The 22,869-nt window shown below is 43.9% G+C and overlaps 1 protein-coding gene and 1 long non-coding RNA gene across 10 annotated transcripts in view; both read left to right on the top strand.

The window, feature by feature from the left end:
- LOC148885295 (uncharacterized) overlaps positions 1-22,869 on the top strand; it is a 46,527-nt gene that overhangs the window by 5,978 nt on the left and 17,680 nt on the right. The window lies entirely within an intron of this gene.
- Positions 1-22,869, top strand: part of LOC148885294 (trinucleotide repeat-containing gene 6C protein-like) — a 43,343-nt gene that overhangs the window by 2,794 nt on the left and 17,680 nt on the right. For 7 of the 9 annotated variants that reach the window (XR_016118006.1, XM_089018204.1, XM_089018203.1 and 4 more), the window contains exons 2-9: positions 1,621-1,718; positions 2,968-2,989; positions 8,230-8,445; positions 14,480-16,975; positions 19,723-19,914; positions 20,784-20,953; positions 21,036-21,113; positions 21,586-21,804. Coding sequence is in view for 8 of the 9 variants with exons in the window: in XM_089018204.1 (XP_088874330.1) it covers positions 1,656-1,718; positions 2,968-2,989; positions 8,230-8,445; positions 14,480-16,975; positions 19,723-19,914; positions 20,784-20,953; positions 21,036-21,113; positions 21,586-21,804 (3,456 nt within the window). In the remaining variant the exon portion in view is untranslated. Of the gene's footprint in view, positions 1-1,620; positions 1,719-2,967; positions 2,990-8,229; positions 8,446-13,033; positions 13,217-14,479; positions 16,976-19,722; positions 19,915-20,783; positions 20,954-21,035; positions 21,114-21,585; positions 21,805-22,869 lie in introns of those variants that run through there. The other 2 variants (XM_089018205.1, XM_089018206.1) reach the window with 2 other exon arrangements.

Raw genomic sequence — 22,869 nt, 5'->3', positions numbered from 1 at the left:
GGTTTGTGATAACAGGCGGCGTTTCTTTCTTTGTCGGGGCAAAATCGCGCCGTTGCTTTTGCAGCTGCTCGCATGCGTTCGCTGCTAAACGTTTTCCCAAAGGTTCACCGCGCGCTTGTTTGGTCTGCAGCGTTTTGGCATTCCTGGTACTGTGCCCAGTGCCTACAAAACAGTCTTATCGAATGGCGAAAACACAGAAGCCTTTCCATCCTCACAGTAAACATGTCAACAGATGTACATTTTCACCTTGTACGCATTGACCCCACCCCACCCACTCCCCCCTTAGCCCCCCCCCCCCCCCACATCCCTCTCCATTTCCTGCCCGATCCCCCACCTGCTGTCACGTACGCCGCCGCTTCTTTCTGCTTTCATTTGGTCTGCCATTGGCGTCACAGCGAGTGTCTGGATTTTAAGAGGGATGCCCCACTGTAATCTCGTTGTTCTCGGGAGGGCGGGGAGGTGGCGGTAATTCCGCTACAATGCTATGCTTATTAGCCAGCGTTGTTTTGTTAGCATGCATCTTCCTTGCTAATGGCTGCTCACGCATGCACATATTCATGCCAAATACATTGGCTGACGAACTTAATTGTTTACCAGACAGTGTGTAAGGTGAAAAGTGTGTATCCCAAAAATTAATTTCCCCACAGGAAACCATTAAAATGAGAATAATCCGTTCCCAGGTCCCCATAAAACATAATTTATCTACTTTCTAATTTTCTAAGCCTTAAAACGACACAAAATATACTTTGTTTATGTATAATAAATGTGCTATGGAATTATAATTAGTGAAATAAACTGTACTATATAATAAAGTTGCATTATTTACCTTTGTGATGGTCGTTGATGGCTTGATGGATGGATGGATTTGCCTTTATTAGTCTCGCAGTGGAGAAATTTACATTTCACAGCAGCGAATGGAATGGATAGCTTTTTTGCATAACGTGTCTCAAAGAGCTCTGGGTTGTACATCTTGGAAGTTGTGATATTTCAACAGCAACAGATGCAAGCCGACACGCTACAAACATCATTAAGAGCAGGTTCCCTTGCTTGTCTAATAGCTAGCAAGATAGCTATTAGCTATCTATTAGCAAGCTAGCTTTCTATCTCAGTTACTCCCGGGTTGAGGGAACGCTGGCGTGTGTGGCTGCCGCTGCTCACCTACAGAAAACTTATCCTGTGACTGTAAAGTGACCTTGACAGTTTTGAAAGGCGCTTAGAAATGACATGTATTATTATTATTATTATTATATTGTAATGTTGCTTGTTCTGTAGCCACAAAGGGACATATGTCTTCTTGTGCCGGTCCCAAGCCCGGATAAATACAGAGGGTTGTGTCAGGAAGGGCATCCGACGTAAAAGCTTGGCTAAAACAAACATGTGGATCAAACCTCTCAAGATGGAGGCCACTGATTTGCTGTGTCGACCCCTTGAAGGGAAAAGCCAAAAGGAAAAGAAGAAGAAGATTATTATTTTTACCCTTAACCGTATTACTGTAGGTTCAGTGAAAACTACGATTTTTTTTAAATTTTTTACCCCATTACCAGTGAAGTTCTCAAATGCCCGACAAAACACGCAATGGCGTCGAAATGATCCCGACGTTCTTCCCGATTTTTCCAACAGGGAGAAGAAGCGACAAAGAAGTCGAGAATCGTTTGATGGAAGATAAGAAAAAGAAAAATCAAGACGAAAAGAAAAAGAAAGAAGTCGCTCCCAAGAAGGTAAGCCCGGGCCGGCTTTTTTTGAAATACGGCTTCCCAAACTGACGGACAGCTGTCAATTAACGGATCGTGTCACGTTGAGGAACTTCTGACGATGCATTCACTCTAGCAACAGCCAAAAACTCTTTTCATCTTTTGATTAATTAATAACCTTTTTTTTTTACTTGCCTTAAAGGACAACCGACGCCTCCGGACAAGTTGTGTCCATAATTTGTAAAATCACTTCAAATGACTTCTACTGAGCGTATTTTACAAAGATTCCACAGCATATAGCTATATTTTACGTTTTAAGACTTGCTCTGAATATTCACGAAGTCTTGTTTTCAAGTTGATGACGATGCCTAATGTGACGTCACTGAAGGAACGCCCCTGACCGAGAAAGCGACTCACAATGCATTTTGGGTACTTTGTTTGGTCTGAAAACTTCGTGTTGATCCATGTTGATGGCGAAATTAGAAGGAAAACACATAAATAACGCGATGGTGAATCGTTGTGTGTTGCACCAAGACTACTATTTGATACTAGTTGACACAAATTCCTAGCAGACAAATCAGACCATTTCCAATGGAGCTTGGACGCCATTTTCTGGGAGTTACATTGGAGTCCAGACGCCTCAAAATGATACGGAAGGACTTCATTAATCGATTGCAAACATGTATGCTTTCCTCTTCAGAACTATTTGAATCATATTCATAACTGGATGAGTAACAAGAAAGCATCTTCTCCCAATCTGAAGCCATTGTTTTGATTGGAGAGCAAGGAAAAGACGTCCTGACGTGATGTCATGAACAAGGGGGCGGGACCTTCTGAAACTCAGCATCACTGAGGTCATTTTGAAGTAGTTTTGGGACACTATAACTCATTTTTTTGCATTTGACTAAAAACATCAGCCTGTGTTTTGGGTATTTTAGATGCTATAAAACGTTTTTCTGATGTCAGTTAGGAAACAAAAAATGGTGTCGGTTGTCCTTTAATATCAATGCCAATTTGCTTGCCCCCATTTTTTCCCTTTGTGTAGATTCATTCATTATGCAATTCTTTTCATTTTTAATCCACAACAACTGATTTTGAAAAGATGTTTGTCGGATTATTATTGTTTTTTTTTTTTTACTCTTGTTTTCTGAGATCACTCAGAAATGACTGAGCCAATTATGCCACTAGGGTTATGATATCAGCCTTTCAAATTTAGTACATAAGCATATTATGTCATGCACCTTTTAATCTTGTTTTCTTCTTCTCTACTTTTCAGGACACCGAACAGAAAACCAAAGGTCAGTTGCGCTTATAATATTATTATTATTATTATTATTATTATTATTATTGTTGTTGTTGTTGTTTTTTAGAACTGTTGTAAAAGGGAAAACACGGTCACATTGAGCATCAACTGTTCCAGACATCAAAACAAAACACAGATCACATAACCATCTAAATAAAAGTTTTACATTTCTTGCACATCTACTTATGCGATGTCCTGTTCACTGTGCCATATAAGAAAGATAAAAAAGATGAAGAAGAAAAAAATATTAAAAATAATAGTAATTATAATAGCAATAATAGCAATAATTTTGATCCAACTTGAGTGGAATGGGGTTAATAGGTTAACGTAAATATCTTTATAAGCACTTCGGTTACTGTAAATGTTAGTTTATTTTTATTATTATTATTTTTTCAATATACTTTAAATATATCCTTTTTTTTCAATATACTCTTTTATTTTATGCTGTGTTTGTTTTATTTTATTATTATTTTATTTTATATTTATTTTACAATTTTATTATTTCATTTTACACTATTTTATTTTTTTTATGTATTATACTATATTATTTTATTTTCATTTATTATAATTTTAGTTTATTTTTATTTATTATTTTATTTTTAATGTATTTTATTTTATTATTTATTTTTTTATTTGTATTGTATTTTTTATTTGTTTTATTTTTTGTTTTTACTGCTGTTACTATTACTGCTATTGCTATTACTGTTATTGCTATTATTATTATTATTATTATTCTATAGTTCTATTCTGAGCAGAGCATGCGGCTGAGTAGGGAGTGGATGTTATTAAAAAGCCGTTTCCATTTTATTTATTTTTTTGCTCTAGATCAATTAACTCATAGAAGAAGAAGCGCTGAGATCAATATCTGGAGCTAGTATCCATTTACTAATGTGATGCGGTTCTATTTCTTAGCAACGGGGCATCATTGTGGAAGGAGATAAATATAACAGAGCCTCCCAAAAAAAAAAAAAAAAACGTCCATCTGTGACCTCACGAGCCTGCGTGGCTGCGATGTTAGCGCATAGCATCGACGGGAGCTAATTAGGAGACGAGGGATGTTGCGGCTTCGGTATAAACACCTGCAGGAATACCCCGAGCGCCATAGCAACGGAACACCAGCACACGCCTGCTATATATGTATTTCATTGTATTTTGGACAGCCACCCTCATTTCAAGCTCATATAACTCCAGACCCGTATCATTTAGGAATTAATTCTATTTATGATGAAAGAAGAGAGCCTAAGATTTGTAATGCCGTATTGAATGTTTATGTAGTTCCTAAAACTCAATATTCTGTGGGTTCTGGAATTTTGAGTGAAAATGACAAAAACCCTGGCAGTGGAGTGGGCACATTTTTGCACATAATCTGGCAGTGAATGAGTTAATGGAGGTGCATAAACAAAAAAAATGCAGAAAAGTGAAGAAGAAAAAAAAAATACGATTGATGCGATGAGATGACGACATGTCTTTTTTGTGGGGGAGGGGATGGCGGCTTCGTGCCCGCAGGGCTTTCAAACGAGAGTGCCGTCCGTGTCTCACCAGAGAGGGTGATTAAAATACTTAATTAGAAACGAATAAATGCGACACTGTATTTAAAGACTGTAGGCCCCGCCTCCGAGAGACTTTTAGTGCAGACGACCCAAAAAAAAAACCCTCCTTTATCAGCTTTTCATTACAAATAACATCACGACTTCATATCACCCTTTCATCAAATTCATTCGAATTAAACAATGAAACGAAATAATAAAGGGAATAGAGATTAAAGCCACCACAAGAGTACCATATTTTCTGCACTATAAGGTGCAGTTAATTCCTAAGTTATATGGATCTGGAGTTATATAAGCTTGAAATGACGGTGGCTGTCCAAAATACAATGTAATACATACATATTGCTATCTAGCGAGGTATCGAGTTAACTCGCTGGCTATCTAGCTGGCTACCTAGCTAGCTAGTTACCTAGCCAGAAATCAATTAGCTATCTATTAGCTAGCTAGCTTGCTATCTATTTGGGTTATTCCGGGTTGAGTTGACGCTTGTGCGTGTAGCTGCCGCTGCTCACCTACAGAAAACGTATCCTGTGACTGTAAAGTGATCATGAGAGTTTTTGAAAAAAGAGTTAATTAAAATTCAGTTATATGGGTCTGGAGTTATATGTGCTTGAAATGAGGGCTGCTGTCCAAAATACAATATATACATAATGGTAAAGCTGGAACAAAGTGCGAATATGGACAAAATAATAATAATAATAATACCTATCAATAAAATATTCTGATCCCTTTTTTATTTTATTCTTTTATTTTTGAAAGCAGGAACTGAGCTAGCCTCCTTCGTGTGAGGCGCACGTCGCCCGCAGGCGTCGGTTTGATGTGCATTTTTGATGAAGCGGGAATTCTCCGCACAGCTGCCGACGTTGCTTGAGCAAATAGGCTGTCGGAGAAGGTGACTGATCCCTTTTGACTCTCGAGGTGGGCAGGGGCTACACTTCCGGGGTCCGAAATTGTCCCTGTGCTAATAATAATAATAATAATTATTATTATTATAATAATACATTTCATTTATAACCGCTTTTCAAAACTCTCAAGGTCACTTTACAGTCACAGGATATTTTTTTTCTGTGGGTGAGCAGCGGCAGCCACATGTGACAGCGTTCACTCAACCCGGAAGTAACTCAACTAGACAGAAAGCTAGCTATCTAGCTCATAGATAGCTAATCGTTAGCAAAAATTGTTGACATTGATGCTGCCCAATCATTTTTTTTCGAACAGGCTACTAATATTCTAAATGGAGGTGCTTGCTACCTGGTGCCCACAGTCACTATCTTTTGCTCAACTAGCTAGGTAGCTTGCTAATAGATAGCTAGCCAGCTAATAGATAGCTAAGATTGTTGACATTGATGGTGCCCAATCACTTTTTTTAGAACAGGCTACTAATATTCTAAATGGAGGTGCTTGCTACCTGGTGCCCACAGTCACTATCTTTGGCTCAACTAGCTAGCTAGCTTATAGCTAGCTATCCAGCTAATAGATAGCAAATACAGTAAAGTCTCGTTATATCGATATTCAAGGGAGTCCGAAAAAATATCGATATAACCGGGACTATCGATATATCCGATATCGATATAACGAGACTTTACTGTAGCTAGCTAGCAAGGTAACTAATTTCATAACCGTAATCGCACCTACTTTGACACATTTCTTTTTCAAACAAGGCTCCAAAACAACGTGGCGTTCTGTCGGCGAGCCGTGTTCTAATTGTAAGCGGATTTTCAACCTAAGCTGGTTTCCGGCAGTCGGACTGTGGAGATCGCAAAGGGGGTTGTGGGGTCTTGAACACACACCATTCTTTTCAGCGTTCCCTCCATTCCTGTAGATCTGCTCTCCTATTTCTCAATAAATCCCGCCCGCCCTCCTAGCGCTCACTCGTTTTTTTTTATCTCCCCTTTCTGATTGGCTGACAGAGCATCCCCCTCCCCTTCCCCCAAAGCTTCCAGAAGACTAAACGTCACACGTCACGGTCCCGACGGTGTTAAAAATGGCCTCCGTAACTGTTATTAAAGCGCTTTTTACATGCAAGTGCCTCCTCTAAAGTCCGCAGCTACAAAAACAGTGACCAGGGTTGGGGGGGTGGGTTCTCGCTAGTGAACAAGAAAGGGGTGGCTGGGCCTGCAATGACATCAGATTTAGAAGCTTCAGCATCTGATCTCTCAGCCAACAAATGCAGGGGGACACCGGATCGTTCCAAGGTTACAGTGCAGGGGGGTGGGAATGTTCCATTTGACGCACTCGGCAAACAAAACGCAAGCGCCGATGCCATTTTTTGAGCAAACGCGTCGGTGAACAAGCGACTGGCTGTAGGCTCTACGACCGCATCCTGTACCCCCCCCCCCCAACCCTCCAGCGTGGGCCTCAGTGTTGCGTAACGCTTTGTTTTTGCGTGTGTGTGTGTGTGTGTGTGTGTGTGTGTGTGTGTGTGTGTGTGTGTGTGTGTGTGTGTGTGTGTGTGTGTGCGCGTGTGTGTGTGTGCCCGCGCCATTTATTCATTGCTTTGATGCACACACGAGGAAATCATGGAGAGTCAGTTTATTTGACTCCTGTTGTTTATCATGACGGTGAAAGTGAGGTAGGGGCGGGGTTAGTGGGAGAGCATCTCGTCGGCTCTCGGTTTACATCCAATAATCTCCTCGGGCAATATGCGGACGCGACAAGCTTGTTTATGACTTCCTGTTTACATTCTTGTTTACTAGCGTGCAGATTATGTAACAATACGTGCTCGGGGGGTCGGGGGGGTTATCCACTGTGTTCGACGCTCATAATATATCCGACCGACATATAATAATGATGATAATAATACATTTCATTGAAAAGTGCCTTCTAACAAGACTTCCGGAATATTCAGCGCGAGTCTTAAAACGTAAAATATGCGGTGGAATCTTTGTAAAATACGTTCAGTAGAAGTCATTTGAAGTCATTTTACAAATTATGGACACAACTTGTCCGGAGGCGTCGGTTGTCCTTTAAGTGATACATTAGTAAAAACATAGTTTTCTTGATTAGAATACGAACAGCTGTAAGCAATAAAACATTGTCTTTTTAATGAACTAATAAATTTGTAACCTGGTTAATGAGCTCTTCCTGTGTAGGAGTTTCAAGTCGTAAATTGCTTCGGTGATAAAGGAGTTTCCCAAGTCCTAAATTGTGTCCAAGGCCAGATCTCCTAGATCACAGGTATCAAAGTCATTTTTTTGCCGCGGGCCACATTGTAGTTATGGTTTCCTCTCGAGGGCCGTTATGAATTTGGGGAAGCCATTAGAATGTTTAAATCCCTTCAAATATTACATATAGAGCACACAGCAAATTAATGAATAACTCGTTTTCAAATCTGAAGTCAAGAATAATGACTTTTATTGTGGTTGACATCCAAAAATATGAAATTTTGGCTCACATTTTAGCAATCATCATGGAATTTAACAAGTTTGATTTGCTTTTGCGGGCCGAAAAAAATGATGTGGCGGGCCGGATTTGGCCCGCGGGCCTTGACTTTGACACCTGTGTCCTAGATGAAGATGACAGTTTAACAAGCTGTTGACCTCAGATTGACCCCAGGTTTCTCTGTGCTTCAATTGTGTATTTGAGTTCACGAAGCATATAAAAGCATGAAACTTTTAACTATGATAACGTCTTATTCTCCATCACGTTGACACCCGAATTCCTGCTTTTTCTTCCCCCCCTCTCGAAGTGCCAGACTCCGCCAAGCTCAACCCCGGCGATGGCAAGCGCGCCCTCGGCGGAGGTCAACCTCACGCCGCCTCGCAAACTCCGCTCCAGCAGCGCCATCCGACCAGAGAGGTGCCCCCGCGCTTTCGCCTGCAAGAGCAAAAGCAGCTGCTGAAGAGGGGCCAGTCGCTCAACGCCGCCGTCCAATCGGATTCCCCCTCGACGAACCTGAACTCGGGTCAGTAGAGCGGCTCGTTGTTTCTTGTATTTCGTGTTGGTTGACTTTGAGGTCATGCCTGGCGTGGATCATGCGTCTGTGCCAGGGGAGCATCAGATTTGTGAAAACTACTTTCAAGTTACTGTGGAGAGCAATTATTTCAGCCAAAATCCTCAATCTCCCTGTATACCTGTCTCCCTGTCTCCCTGTCTCTCTGTCTCTCTCTGTTTCTCTGTCTCTCTCTATCTCTCTCTGTCTCTCTCTGTCTGTATCTCTCTGTCAGTTTCTCTGTCTGTCTTTGTCTCTCTGTCTCTGTTTCTCTCTCTCTCTCTATCTGTCTTTCTCACTCTTGCTCTGTCTCTGTCCGTCTTTCTCTGTCTCTTTCTCTCACCCTGTCTCTCTATCGTTCTGTCTCTCTATCATTCTGTCCCTGCATCTCTCTGTCTGTCTGTCTTTATCTATTTGTCTCTGTCTCTCTCTCTCTGTCTGTCTCTCTCTGTCACTCTGTCTCTATCGTTCTGTCTCTGTGTCTCTGTCTGTCTTTGTCTCTCTGTCTGTCGGACTCTCTCTGTCTGTATGTCTGTCTTTGTCTGTGTCTGTCTGTCTCTCTGTCACTCTGTCACTCCCTCTCTCTGTCTCTCTCACTCTGTCTCTCTATCGTTCTGTCTGTGTCTTTGTCTGTCTCTCTCTCTTTCTCACTCTGTCTGTCTGTCTGCCTGTCTCTCTCTTTCTCTCTCACTCTGTCACTATCGTTCTGTCTCTGTGTATTTGTCTCTCTCTTGTTGTGTCTCTGTGTCTGTTTTTCTCTCTCACTGTCTCTCAGTCTGTCTGTCTCTGTGTCTTAGTCCATCTTTGTCTGTCTGTCTCTTTCTCTCTCTTTCTGACTCTGTCTGTCTATCTGTCTGTCTCTCTCTGTCTTTGACATATATATTTGTATATAGGATCTGCAATTGAGCGTTTGATTACTTTTGGAGCTCTGGGATGCGATGAGCGTAACCCGCATGTCCGACCGCTGTTTATTTTCCCTCTTGTCTGGCTGGGAATTCGAAATGGGAATCAAGGAATCCGGAGGAAGGCAACGGCGAGTAAACACAGCTGGCGTAACAGTATGCCTTGATGCGTCTTGCTTCCGGAGTGTCTGCATATCCCGCCAAAGCAGATTCTCGGGCATTTTCTTGTCAACGTGATGGGAATGCAGCGCTATCGCCATGGCAATGAGACGGTTATCCCACATCTTTTGATTCCCTCCTCCTCCTCCTCTTGCTCTTTGCTGACTGTTTCCTGTTTTGGGGGTTGGGGGGGGGGGTGTACAGAGCCTAGCGAGTTGGCTGGACGACTAAGTGGGCCTGGCTTGGCATCACTCGAAAGCCAAAAGAAGCGAAAGATTGGCGGAGTTAGCGAGCGTGGCAGAGGTCCAATGCTGTGGGCTGGAGTGAGTCATAGCTTACGGTAAAAAGCTAGCTAGCGCTTCACTCCTCCCCTTTTCGATAGGGCTCCCTGGGTTCTCCTTTTACTCTGTGCGTGTCAGTGACATGAAGACGTGCAGATAGAGGGAATAGTAGTACCGTATCGTAACGTTCGAAGTTTGACGTTCCATCGTGAGTTGATTAGCGGTAAACTTGGAGTGCTTGCCGCAGAATTCATTGGAATAATTATGAAAAGCTGAGAGTGTTCCGATGTCCCGTTTCAACAAAATGGAGGAGGGGGGGGGGGGGTGCAAATGAAGCACAACATGTCGCTATAAAACAATCTGAGAGTGTTTATTCTACTAACTGGTCAGATGACGATTGCGTGGAAAAAAATGTGAACAGTGAATTCGGTCTTCTGTTTTGGCTTGGAGCATTCTGGCGTCTCTTTCATTTGCATTGTTGTATTTGTACTCTCGAATACGAATCAGTATGTTCATCCGTAACGATCATCAGATTTATCTTTTTTTTGTCTTTGGCTCAGAAAGTTAACTGTCAATCTAGAAAATCCATTCTTGGGTCTGAATATTTTCAAGTATTTTTTTTGGAGCAATTTTTCATTTTGGGGTTTCTACTACAGTCAATGCTGGTTTTTCAACCATAATCCGTTCCAGAAACCTGTTTGAAACCTGATTTGGTTGAAAACCGATACATTTCCCAATATAATCAATGCAATTATTGTCTGTGTTTTTATTTTTTAATCCTGATTACAATACAATACAATCTCGAACAATACAAACATGCATGCTCACAATGGAATGCTACGCCAGGATAAGGCGTCTGTCACAATGAAACGCGACACAAACGCGTCATATTATACAGTCAAATTTACATCTTGCATGTAGAGCAGGGGTGTCAAAGTCATTTTTTGCCGCGGGCCACATTGTAGTTATGGTTTCCTCTCGAGGGCCGTTATGAATTTGGGGAACCCATTAGAATGTTTAAATCCCTTCAAATATTACATATAGAGCACACAGCAAATTAATGAATAACTCGTTTTTAAATCTGAAGTCAAGAATACTGACTTTTATTGTGGTTGACATCCAAAAATATGAAAATTTGCCTCAGATTTTAGCAATCATCATGGAATTTAACAAGTTTGATTTGCTTTCGCGGGCCGAAAAAAATGATGTGGTGGGCCGGATTTGGCCCGCGGGCCTTGACTTTGACACCTGTGACGTAGAGGATAACGCGTACGCCGGATTGCGTTGACGTGCTCCTCTAATGACTCCGCAAATGTTGGAGGATTCCTTGTTTGGAGGTTTTTTTTGAATCTGATGAAACAATGACTCGCCGTTCGCAATGAATCTTTCTGCGCTTGATCTTCTCTTCGCTACAGTTACTTACGGAGCGTGCACACATTTTTTTTTTACGCCATCTCCGCCTTAACAAACAAACATCATAGTGCGTCACTAGCCCGCGGGCAGTCGCTAACATGTCTGTCTGTCAGCCGTTCCCATGATTCTGACGCTCTGCTTGTGTTTGCCGTTCGCTTTGGCTCGCACTACGTTTCCCAAGGCTCTTTTGTGAAGAGGAGGCGTGTGAGAGCGAGCTATTTTAAGAGTGGCATGTTGGAGAAAGCCCTTGACCTGGTTTATCCTTTCAGCGGTGAGGTAGAGGGGCCGGGGGGGAGTGGAAAGCATGACAACATGGACGTGGGCTTTCGCGAATGCACCCACCCCCCAACCCCATCCCAGTTTCGCATGAAGCTGTTCGTTTTTACATCAGCGTCAGCGCTGAGCGCCAACGCGTATGTGGAACTGTCGCGGCTTGGAATTGAAGCTGATTTATGTGGGACGGGAGATGTGAGACAATCTCTTTTCATCAATGGATGCTCCAGCTTCGTGTTTGCTTTCAACATTTAGCTTGTAGTAGACGTGCCCATTCCACCATGATATCCCTGATCCACTGCTGAAAATGACACTTTGATCCTCTCCTCTTTCATCGAGAACTGTTTCATGTCACAAAGAAGGGTACACAAAGTGCTGAAGAATAAATGACTGCGTGTCTTGCAATGTACAATACACATTATATAGCTCTTTAACGACCGCTGTAGCTATAACAAAGAACTTAACATGGACAGCTATCAAAAATAAAGCAGTCACAAAGATGGGAGTGAAACCAAGATTAAGATCATTACACAAAAACACAAGATGACACGCATGAAAATAAACGATCATCCCAGACGATTTAAGCTATGCTTTTTTTTTGTCTACATGGCAAACGGTAGTTTCGCAGCACTCGCCCGCCGTATTTTTCCTGAATGCCACACGGAATGCGGATTCTTCCGTGTGTCGCATGAAGTTCGGTGGGCACAAAGTTGCAGCCACTGTTTTTCCACCAAACATTGATGTATTGTGTTTTGGTGCGTAGGCACTGCTATCACTAATACACAATAGCAGCCTTGATCCGGCAGAGCCGCTGCCATTTTTTTCTGCTACCACCCCCACCCCCCTTTCCCCCCATGCCTTCTATTAATTGCCAAGCACGCCATCCTCTGTTGTGTTGCGCCGATTTAACCCCTTGACACTTATCCGCGTCTATATTTGAATCCACATGCACGTGCTTAATTCATGTCTTTTTAATTCATCGATTGCCAACATGACGTCATGGGACGCAGTGTGATATTTGTTTTGCTTGATTCCACCTTCTTTGCTCTTTACCCCCCCCCCCCCCTACTATTAAAGAGGTTTTCCAATCGTGCATGGCGGTGCTAATAACACACGGAGCGGTTCTGGTGAAATAGTTGACGCCAATTAGTGAAAGGTTAAAAGATCCAAGACTGCCGCCCACCGCACACACCACCCCCCTTTATTTTATTTTACCTCATGCCATTTGAGTGTATAACTACCTCACTCTTAGCGGTCCGTCAGCAATCTACCAACAATACTGCTCCACATGACTTCAGCTGTGCCCCCCCCCCCCTCACCCCCCACCTCAGCCCCTTGCCTGCCTTCTCTAAGGGCTTACATTTCTAACGAGGGACCATATCCGTCGTCAGGATAGGAATAGAACATGATATAAATAAAGCCGAAGGGGGATGGTGGGTGCAATAGAGGCGGCGAGACCCAGTCAAAGCAATATTGGTGGGAGGGACGGAGCATGTGGGGCGAGGAAGGAAGGGGAGACAAGCAGCAGTAGATCGGCGGGAGGGGGGGGGGCGGCTGAGTCTCATGCCGCGCAAGAGCTATGCAACTTCTTGGCAGCGTTTCAGAGAGGAGCCACAGAAGCTCGGGGAAGCAAGCAGACATATTGAGACAAGGATGGCCCCCATGTCGCACAAAACCTAGTTCCTCGCACCATGGTCGGGAGGTACCTCTCCACAGGTATTCGGCAGAAGATCGCTCGCTCTTTCCATTGCCGTCCTCGATTCTTCTGCTGCGTGGTTGTTTTTGCGGCTCACGAACGGGGTCTTGAAGCTTGCGGCGGGAGTGTGTCGCGGGGACGCGTTGTGCTATGTATATGACATGGAGTGTGAAGCTTGCATGCTTTTACATCATACAGGCAGAGGCGGGCGGTAGCTCAGAGTCCTTGTTTGGCTCAAATTCAGGACTGAGAAAATGGCGGTCCTGCTCCTCTCACTTGGAGTGACGCTACAGAAAGACTGCATGCTGTTGTTTCAGAAACACAGTGCCCTCTTTTCGCTCCGACGCCGCTACCTCTCTCTCCCTACTTCAGTTTGCGGGCTTTAAAAAGTATGCGACCGCAGAGTGCAATGTGATTGTGTCCTACGTATTGCGATGAAAGCTCGTCTTTGCATGTCAGCTTCACTCGCACGTAAACAGTCGCAACAGTCGGAGTGGGAAGGAGTTGATGATGTGGCGTCACGGTGACCAATGCACAGACCAGACTTTATTTTGTGTAAGCATCTATCTGAAGTTCTGGAGAGGAAATTCTGACAGAATATTATTTTGAGTTGTCAGAGCAGTTTTACAGGCAGATAAGGAGGCTCTTGTGTACGTGCTAGCATAGAGACAAGTCATGTGTCATGGCAATCTGAGGTAATTATGACTGACTGCCTTACTGATGAAAAGAGGTTAAGGACGTCTCACGTTTCTGGCTAGTGCTACTGATAATTTCAGTGACAGTTCGGAAACCAATTACTAGCGTCTACGCATCTGCACTTACGGTGTCAAATGAAAAATACATTCAAACATTGTTGTCTTAGTTGCGGTTGAGGTGAAAGTCTCCACAAGTTAATTGTCATTAATTTGCTACGTTCATTTCTATCTCATGAAAGATGATTGGTGCTGGAATTAGAAAAAAAGGAAGAAAGAAAACCAGACAATGAGTCGCATGTTTTTGATGTGATTGGCCAAATCATGCACATTTATCTTTACATTGATTCACTTAAATAATTGTTTTGAAAAATGTGAAAGGTCTGACAGTGAATGTCAGTGACTCTGTTTCAGGATTTGCGTGTTTTTTACTTGTAGAGCTTGTGATACAGAACAGAACTGGGCTCGTTACGTCGCCATGTTATTTCAGGTCCTATGTGGGTGTGATTATGGACCTAACCCGAAGCATCTTCCTTAGCCCCCTATCATATGTAATTTCTTTCTCTCTTCTGTTTATTTCTTCCAATGCAGAACTGCCTCCACAGAGCAGCCAGGGAACCCAGTATGATAATCCCCTTTGGGGACACCTGCCAGGTGACAGGAGTGCCACAAATCCTGCAACTTCCGCGAATACAAGTTGCAGCGAAGAACTGATCATTGACCAGAAGGACACAGAGGCTTGGCCTTCTATTACTCTTAGCCAGAATAAGGCCACTCAAGGAAGATGCTCTTTGGAGTCTGACCCTGGTCACTCGACCAGCAGCAGTAGCACTTGTAGTACCAGTAGTAACGGTGGTAGTAGTAGTAGTAGTAGTAATATTAATCGTGGTTGGTGTAGTACGATTATGGCCACAGGGGCCAATAGCCAGACAGGCCACTTCCCTGTCAACCACCTAAGTAGTAAGGCCAGCACTGGACATAGCCCCGCCAATCATACTGGAACCAACATGCACTCAAGCCAGGTTGCAGCCAATCGCTGGGGCTCTGGGTCTGGACCATCTCAGTCCTCAGTGAGCAGTGAAGGGAAAAATGACAGTCCAGTAGGAGGGGGAAGCAGCCGGGGTTGGGGCGCTTCGTCATCTTCCAACACCAACTGTAACTTGAACTTGAACCCTAATGCTAATCCATCTGCATGGCCCGTGTTGGGCCATGACGTGGGTGCAGCAGGGGCAGGCAGCTCAGGGGGAGCCAACAGTGTTTCACTCCCTCAAAGTACACCAAACTTCTGTAATCCTACTGGCCCCCCACCATCCCAGACCAGCATCTATACTGCAGCCAACACTAACAGTAACTCCTCGGGTATTGGCAGTGCCTGGGGGGGCATAATGACCTCTGATGCATCAGAGTCGCAACCTTCGCCATCCACAAATGTGTCTTTCAGTTCAGAACCTCAGAACCTTAAAACTGATGGACCAAATCACATGAATAAGCAGGAGCTACAGAGTCCCACTCACCACTTGCCAAGTTGGGGCAATGCATCCGTTGGCCTGGGTGCGATGGGTCAACAGTCATCAGGGGCCAAGCAGGTTAATGGAGAAGATAATTCTTCTGTATGGGGAGTTGACGGCGAGTCAAAGACACCGTCATCGAAAGAGTTATCTGGCTGGGACTCTGGCTGGGGCCAGGGTGGAAACGGATCAGGAAATTCTGGAGGCTGGGGTGAACAAACTGGTGGAGACTGGGGCAAAAAGCAAACTGACGATGCCCAAGGAAGCTGGGATGGCCCCGGCTCTCCTCCGCAGGACCCACCGACTAGTTCTTGGAACAGAGCTGTGAGCACGACCGGTGCCAGTGAGGGAAGCAGTGACAGTATGGAAGGACATCCCAGGTCCAAACACCGTTCATCCACGGATACCTCTGCTCCTCTGATTCCCGCCCAGGATCTTGACCCCAGGGTGTTATGTAATACAGGATGGGGACAGATCCCCGTTCGCCAGCACACGTCGTGGGACATGGAGAACACTAAAGCCAAGAATGACAGTGCCACGGAATCCTGGGACTCTCGAACCAGTCCTGATCCCCAGGGGCCTTCCAATTCTAACATGGGTCCCCCACAAAGAACTGACACTGGGATCAAAACTGAGGTGCCTGCTTCTCAGGGAGGTTCGGGTTGGGGAGGAAATATAGCTGCTAGCAACCAGTCCAACTCTGGCTGGGGAGATCAACCCAACACCGTTAAGCCCCCGAGTGTTCCAGGTGGCTGGGGAAATCTACCAAAAGGAGTTCCAACCTCCACCATCCCAAAGAATAGTGGTCAGTCTTGGGGTGAAGAGAGGTCAACAGGGAGGGAGGACTCTCACGGCATGCCAACAAACCAGAATTGGGGAGAACAGCCTAAAGCATCCCACAGCTGGGGCAATAGTGGACGGAGCAACTCTGCAAATGACTGGGGAGATCCCGAAGAGAGAAAAAGGAACCCACCCACGTCTGGCTGGGAGGGAGAAACAGGGGGCTATAAGGAAACTCCTCGAGGCTGGGGTTTGCATTCAGCGGGGCAAGGGATTCCGGGCGCTGGAGGCAAAGCGGGCTGGGGAGACCCTGTTAGTCCGCGTCACAGCGGCCCTCCCCAGGGCTGGGCAGGCAAATCTCAGGATGGACCCAGTGGTGGTATTGGAGGGGGCATCAGCTCTTGGAGTGGCTCGGGCCCCGTGAAGCAGGGCTGGACTGGGAGTAAGCAGGAATCCTTTGCTGAACCGACAGGTTGGGAAGAGCCGTCACCGCCCTCAATCCGGCGCAAGATGGAGATAGACGATGGCACCTCCGCCTGGGGTGATCCCGGTACCTATAACAAATCCGTCAACCTGTGGGACAGAAACAATCCCGGAATGTCCAAAGCTAAAGCTCCTACCGGTGGCAATAGCACCATTCATCCCCATTCTCACAAACACGCTTATCAAGGACCACCTGCACCTTTACAAAGCCACCCCCAGAGTTCGCAAAACCCAGGACCCACCAGTGGGCCCATGGATCCTGTTTTGCAGCACCAGTCGGGGTCATCGCACAACAGGGGCCCCATGAGCGGTCAGGGTAAGATCACATCCTATTTTATTTTGCATTATATATAATACAGTGATACCGAGGCTTACGAACGCTTTAGCTAATGAACTTTTCACCTTACGAACGTTAAATTCGCGAGAATATAATCTTGGTATACGAACTATATGTCGGGAAACACACGGAACGCCACAATTACTGATGTGTCGTTCGGGAACGAGCCAGTTCTTGGATCTCTTGAAATGGCAGCCAGCTTTTTTTTTATTCCCCGCCCCCAGTCTTCGGTCAAAGCCGCACGTGATTGGTCAAGATCCGTGGTATAGGAGGCAGGCGACACACGCAGCAGTGAGCGGGGGGCGGGATTACAGAAACACAGAGCTGCACATGAACAGGAAAGGCAGACGACAGAGCCTGAAACAAAAAAAAACAAAAGTGACAAGAAACAAGCAAAAGTGAAAAGGTGAGAACTCATTTCAACTTTATTGATAGTTCAAAGGCAATGTATAGACTGCAAGGTTCAAATATCCCATCAATCAGCCTCCACAAATAACCCGCTCAAGCCATCTGTACAATTTGTAGAGATCATACAAGCAAGGGAGCCAGCTATTAATAAAATTTCTAGTGTGTTTGCCTGCATCTGCATCTTTTGCAATATCACAACTTCTAAAATGTACAACCCAGAGCTCCTTGAGACACTTTATGCAAAAAGCTATCCATTCCATCAAGCCATCAACGACCATCACAAAGATAAATAAAACGACTTTATTATACAGTACAGTTTATTTCTTTAATTATACCAAGGTAGCACATTTATTATACATAAAATAAGGTATATTTTGTGTAGTTTTACGGATTAGAAAATTAGAAAGTAGAAAATGATTTTTTATGGGGACCTGGGAACGGATTATTCTCATTTTAATGGTTTCCTATGGGAAATAAATTTTTGGGATACACACTTTTCGCCTAACACCCATCTTACACGTTTCTGGGAACCAATTAAGTTCGTTAGCCAAGGTATAGCTGTAATTGTTTGTGGCATTGATGAGGCTTCTTCTCCCAGATGCTGTGTTAATTTACCATTTAATGATCAATAGATGTCAACCACAAAAGATGGTCACTTGGTAAGGGCAGTGCGCCGTTAAGCTCCAAGCTGGTGATAGACTTAAAGATAATATCTTGACCTTGCCGCCCTTTTTGGATTTACATCTAATTAGCTATCCAAATGAGATAAGCGGCGCACTCCAATTTCTTGGCGTTTCTCCTCACGTGGCACAATATTGGGCATGTTCCTCTTTGCCTTGCAAAACACGAGGGAGCCAAAGGAAGTCCAGGAATGGTGTTTACAAAGCGCTTTTTGACCAAATAAAAATCGCCAGAAACATTTGAAGCTCTATCGGAAGTCCGCGATCAGAGTATATGCGCCTCCCAGCAGTCAGCAGTCGAGGAGAAAGTCCTGAGATCAACCCTGGTGGAACAGATGCCCCCTGCTGTTTAGCACTTAATTCTGCGTGCTCTTTGCATAGCTGCAGTCAACGGAAAACCACTTTATGAGAGGATCTGAGCCAGCTGTGTGCTAAATGTGCTGCACTGTACAAATCATTGGTTCTGTCAAACTGGAAATGAAGCAGCCTTCACGTCACGCTCTCTTCCTGCACGAAACTCTGCCTGGCACAGGTACAGGCACACTGGCGATACTGCTACTGTCATGCCAAGACTGACCGGGCTGTGCCAATTCTTAAATGGCCATTTTCCCCCTTCTGTCAACCATCCTGTTCAGCTAAACATTCATTTATTGCTTCCCGCTGAGAAAAATTGATAAAATAAATTGGTTGATGTTGTCAATTAGGCGTTAGGCAAGAAAATAGGAATACAGTGATACCTCGGACCTTATGAGATTTTCGGTTGACGAACGTTAAATTTATTAAAATTTAACCTTGGCATACAAACTATTTTTCCACAATGAGTGATGTGTCGTTCGTGAACGAGCCCGTTCTCCTCACTAGAAAATGGCATCCGATTGGGTTTTGTCCTCTATTCCCCGCCCCCAGTCTTCGGTTAAAGCCACGTGATTGGTCAAGAACGCAGCAATGGGGGGGATTAAACATTAAAAAGACAGGCAGACGACAGAGAGAGTGTGACAAAATGGATATTAAAAATGGAAATTTGGACTCGTTACTACTTTGACAGTTCAAAGGCAGAGTGTAGACTGCAAGGTTAAAATATCCCATCAATCAGGCTCCACACGTAACCCGCACAAGCAATCTGTACACTTGATGCAAAAGGCTATCAACCCAGCTAAACAGAATACAATAGATGAGGAACTAGGTAAAATTATCGCAGAGAAAGCACCTACAAGGGATCATTCCTCAAGATGGTGCAAGAAGAAGGCTTTGTTCCTCATGGTGAACGGCCACTCTATTCCATCAAGCCAACAACCATCACAAAGGTAAATAAAACGACTTTATTATACTGTACAGCTTATTTATTTAATTATAATACCATAGCAGATTTATTATACATAGAATAAGGTATATTTTGTGTAGTTTTCAGGGTTAGAAAATTAGAAAGTAGAAAATTATGTTTTATGGGGACCTGGGAACGGATTATTCTCATTTTAATGGTTTCCTATGGGAAATTAATTTTTGGAAGACACACTTTTCACCTTAAATACTCTGTCTGGGAACCAATTAAGTTCATAAGCCAAGGTATCACTGTATAATCAATAAAATCACTTTGTCCCCGATGAATTTTTTTACTATTAATTTTTCTGCATCTATCAGGCTGGGGAGAACTTCCCAGCTCCCACACCAAACCCGACAGTTCCTGGGGGGAAACGCCACATTCAGTCAACGTGGACAACGGTACATCTGCTTGGGGAAAAGCAAGTGGGGGCCCCACGGGCTGGGGCGACGGCACCCAAGACAACTACAGTAGGGGCAACCCTGCCATGACAGGTCCAGCTTGCAAACCAGGTACACCCCCCCCCCCCCCAATAAAATGACAAACTGAAGAAGACTCAAGTCGAGTCAAGGCCATTCTCTTGTACCGTACCTTGTACAGTGAGACCTCAACTTACGAACTTAATTGGTTCCCAGACAGAGTATGTAAGGTGAAAAGTGTGTATCTCAAAAACAAATTTCCCATAGGAAACCATTAAAATGGGAATAATCCGTTCCCGGGTTTCCATAAAATATACTTTTCAACTAAATAAGCCTTAAAACTACACACAACATACCTTATTCTATGTATAATAAATGTGCTATTGTATTGTAATGAAAGAAATACACTGCATTGTATCATAAAGTCACTTTATTTACATTTGTGATGGTCATTTATGGCTTGATGGAATGGCGTTGGAGGTCGAAGGTCAAAGGGAATTGCTGTTTGGAAAGAGAGGCGCATTACATGACGACTGTAATTAAATAAATAAACTGTGCTGTAAAATAAAGTTTTATTTACCTTTGGATTGGATTGGATATGCCTTTATTAGTCTCACAGTGGAGAAATTTACATTTCACAGCAGCAAAGTGATGCTTTTTGATGGTCGTTGATGACTTATGGAAGGAGAGTCACCTTCCATAAGGAGTGTTGGTAACTTAACCTCTGGTGCTGTTCGGTCGTGTGATTCCGCCGAAGATCACTCCGCCAGTGTATTATGAAAATAGTGGTTATTATAAGGTTTAATTTTCATAAATTTGACGTTTGTAAGACAAAAAGTTTTGTAAATTGAGGTGTTTGTAAGTTGAGGTCTCACTGTATTACCACAAAACTACCCTGCCCCCTAGTGACCGACAGATGTATTACACGATCCCCTTTTTTTAACACCCCTTTTTTCCCCCAGCCCCCAAACCTATGCAAGACGGATGGGGAGGTGGTGGCGGTGAAGAGTTGATCCTCTCCGGAGGTCAGTGGGATGCGGAGGACGGGGACATGTGGAACAACACCACTTCCCAGGAGAGCAACTCTTCCGCTAACTCTTGGGGAAACGCAGCCAAAAAGATCCCACAAAAGGCACGAGGACATGTTCGGAAAAAAAAAATCGAGTGTGTACTTGTTATTAGTAGTTATTGACTGTAATGTTCTGACATTTTAGGTCAAAGTTCCGGGGAAGGCAGAAGATACCTGGATTATGAATCGTCTTACCAAACAACTCACAGACATGGGCTTCCCGGTGAGGCAATGTCGTGATTCGCTTTCATCCCTTTTAAAGATTCTCGTTTTTGAGAACCCTTACTGTCCTCCACTCGAACACAAATGCATGAGTCTACGTAAGCTCTCAGTTGTACAAAAGTGGTCCATCGATGAAAAGGTTTCTTCAGCCGTCATCTGTACTTCTTTGAAGATGTCAGATGTTTCGTTCCTCATCCGAAAAGCTTCGTCAGCGAACTAAATTTGTGCTGGTAACCCTATATACATCCCTAATAGCCAGGGGTGGCGGTGTCAGACCTCTGATTTGAACCTTAGAGCAGGGACCACCTCTGGCCAGAGCTACCAGCGCAAATTTTGTTCGCTGACGAAGCTTTTCAGATGAGGAGCGAAACGTTTGAAGGTGTCGGTTCAAAGAAGTACAGATGATGGTTGAAGAAATCTTTTCATCGACAAATACGTGAGGAAATTCACACGCCTTGTGACACGCTCCCCAGCGGGATCCGGCAGAGGAGGCTTTAAAGAGCAACAACATGAACTTGGACCAGGCCATGAGTGCCCTCCTGGAGAAGAAGACCGAACTGGACAAGCGGGGGATGGGGATGGCCGGACACGACTATAACAACGGACTTCTCAACAAACCCCTGAGCTGCCCTCGACCTCAGCTTCTCTCCAAAGAACCTCCTTCGGATCCCCGCTCATCCTTCATGGATAAAGTGAGTCAAATATATACGTCCTTCTCATTGAAAAAAAAACTCATCCAGCTTCTTGTCAGGCTCATGGCAATAAACTTATTAACTTATTATCATTTGCTAGCAATTTGCTATCAGCTATCTATCTAGCTAGCTAGTCACTATCTAGCAGGCTGGCTATCTAGCTAGGTATCTGTTGGCTATTGATTGGCTAGCTAGCTAGCTTTCTGTCGATTTCAGTTACTTCCGGGTTGAGTGAACGCTGACGCGTGTGTCTGCCGTTGCTCACCCACAGAAAAACTTGTCCTGTAAAGTGACTGAGAGTTTTGAAAGGCGCTTATAAATGAAATTTATTATTATTATTATTATTATTATTATTATTATCATTTGCTATCTATTAGCTATCTGGCTGGATAGCTAGCTATCTAGCTATCTAACTATTCACTATCTAGCTTCCTGGCTATCTAGCTAGGTATCTATTGGCTATTGATTGGCTAGCTAGCTAGCTTTCTATCGATTTGAGTTACTTCCGGGTTGAGAGTTTTGAAAGGCGCTTTTAAATGAAATTTATTATTATTATTATTATTATCATTTGCTATCTATTAGCTATCTGGCTGGCGAGCTAGTTATTTGCTATCTATTAGCTATCTGGCTGGATAGCTAGCTATCTAGCTATCTAACTATTCACTATCTAGCTTCCTGGCTATCTAGCTAGGTATCTGTTGGCTATTGATTGGCTAGCTAGCTTTCTATCGATTTGAGTTACTTCCGGGTTGAGTGAACGCTGGCGCGTGTGGCTGCCGCTGCTCACCCACAGAAAAACTTATCCTGTCAAGTGACTGAGAGTTTTGAAAGGCGCTTATAAATGAAATGTATTATTATTATTATTATTATTTGCTAGCAATTTGCTATCTATTAGCTATGTGGCTGGTAAGCTAGTTATTTGCTATCTATTAGCTATCTGGCTGTCTAGCTAGCTAACTATTCACTATCTGGCTTCCTGGCTATCTAGCTAGGTATCTGTTGGCTATTGATTGGCTAGGTAGCTAGCTTTCTATCGATTTGAGTTACTTCCGGGTTGAGTGAACG

The sequence above is a fragment of the Hippocampus bargibanti genome, linkage group LG17, assembly GCF_051943395.1.
Source record: "Hippocampus bargibanti isolate YZ-2025 linkage group LG17, ASM5194339v1, whole genome shotgun sequence".
In the NCBI taxonomy this organism is placed as follows: Eukaryota; Metazoa; Chordata; class Actinopteri; order Syngnathiformes; family Syngnathidae; genus Hippocampus; species Hippocampus bargibanti.
The sequence above is the reverse complement of the archived record's forward strand: the minus strand, read 5'-3'. Positions and strand labels throughout refer to the sequence as shown.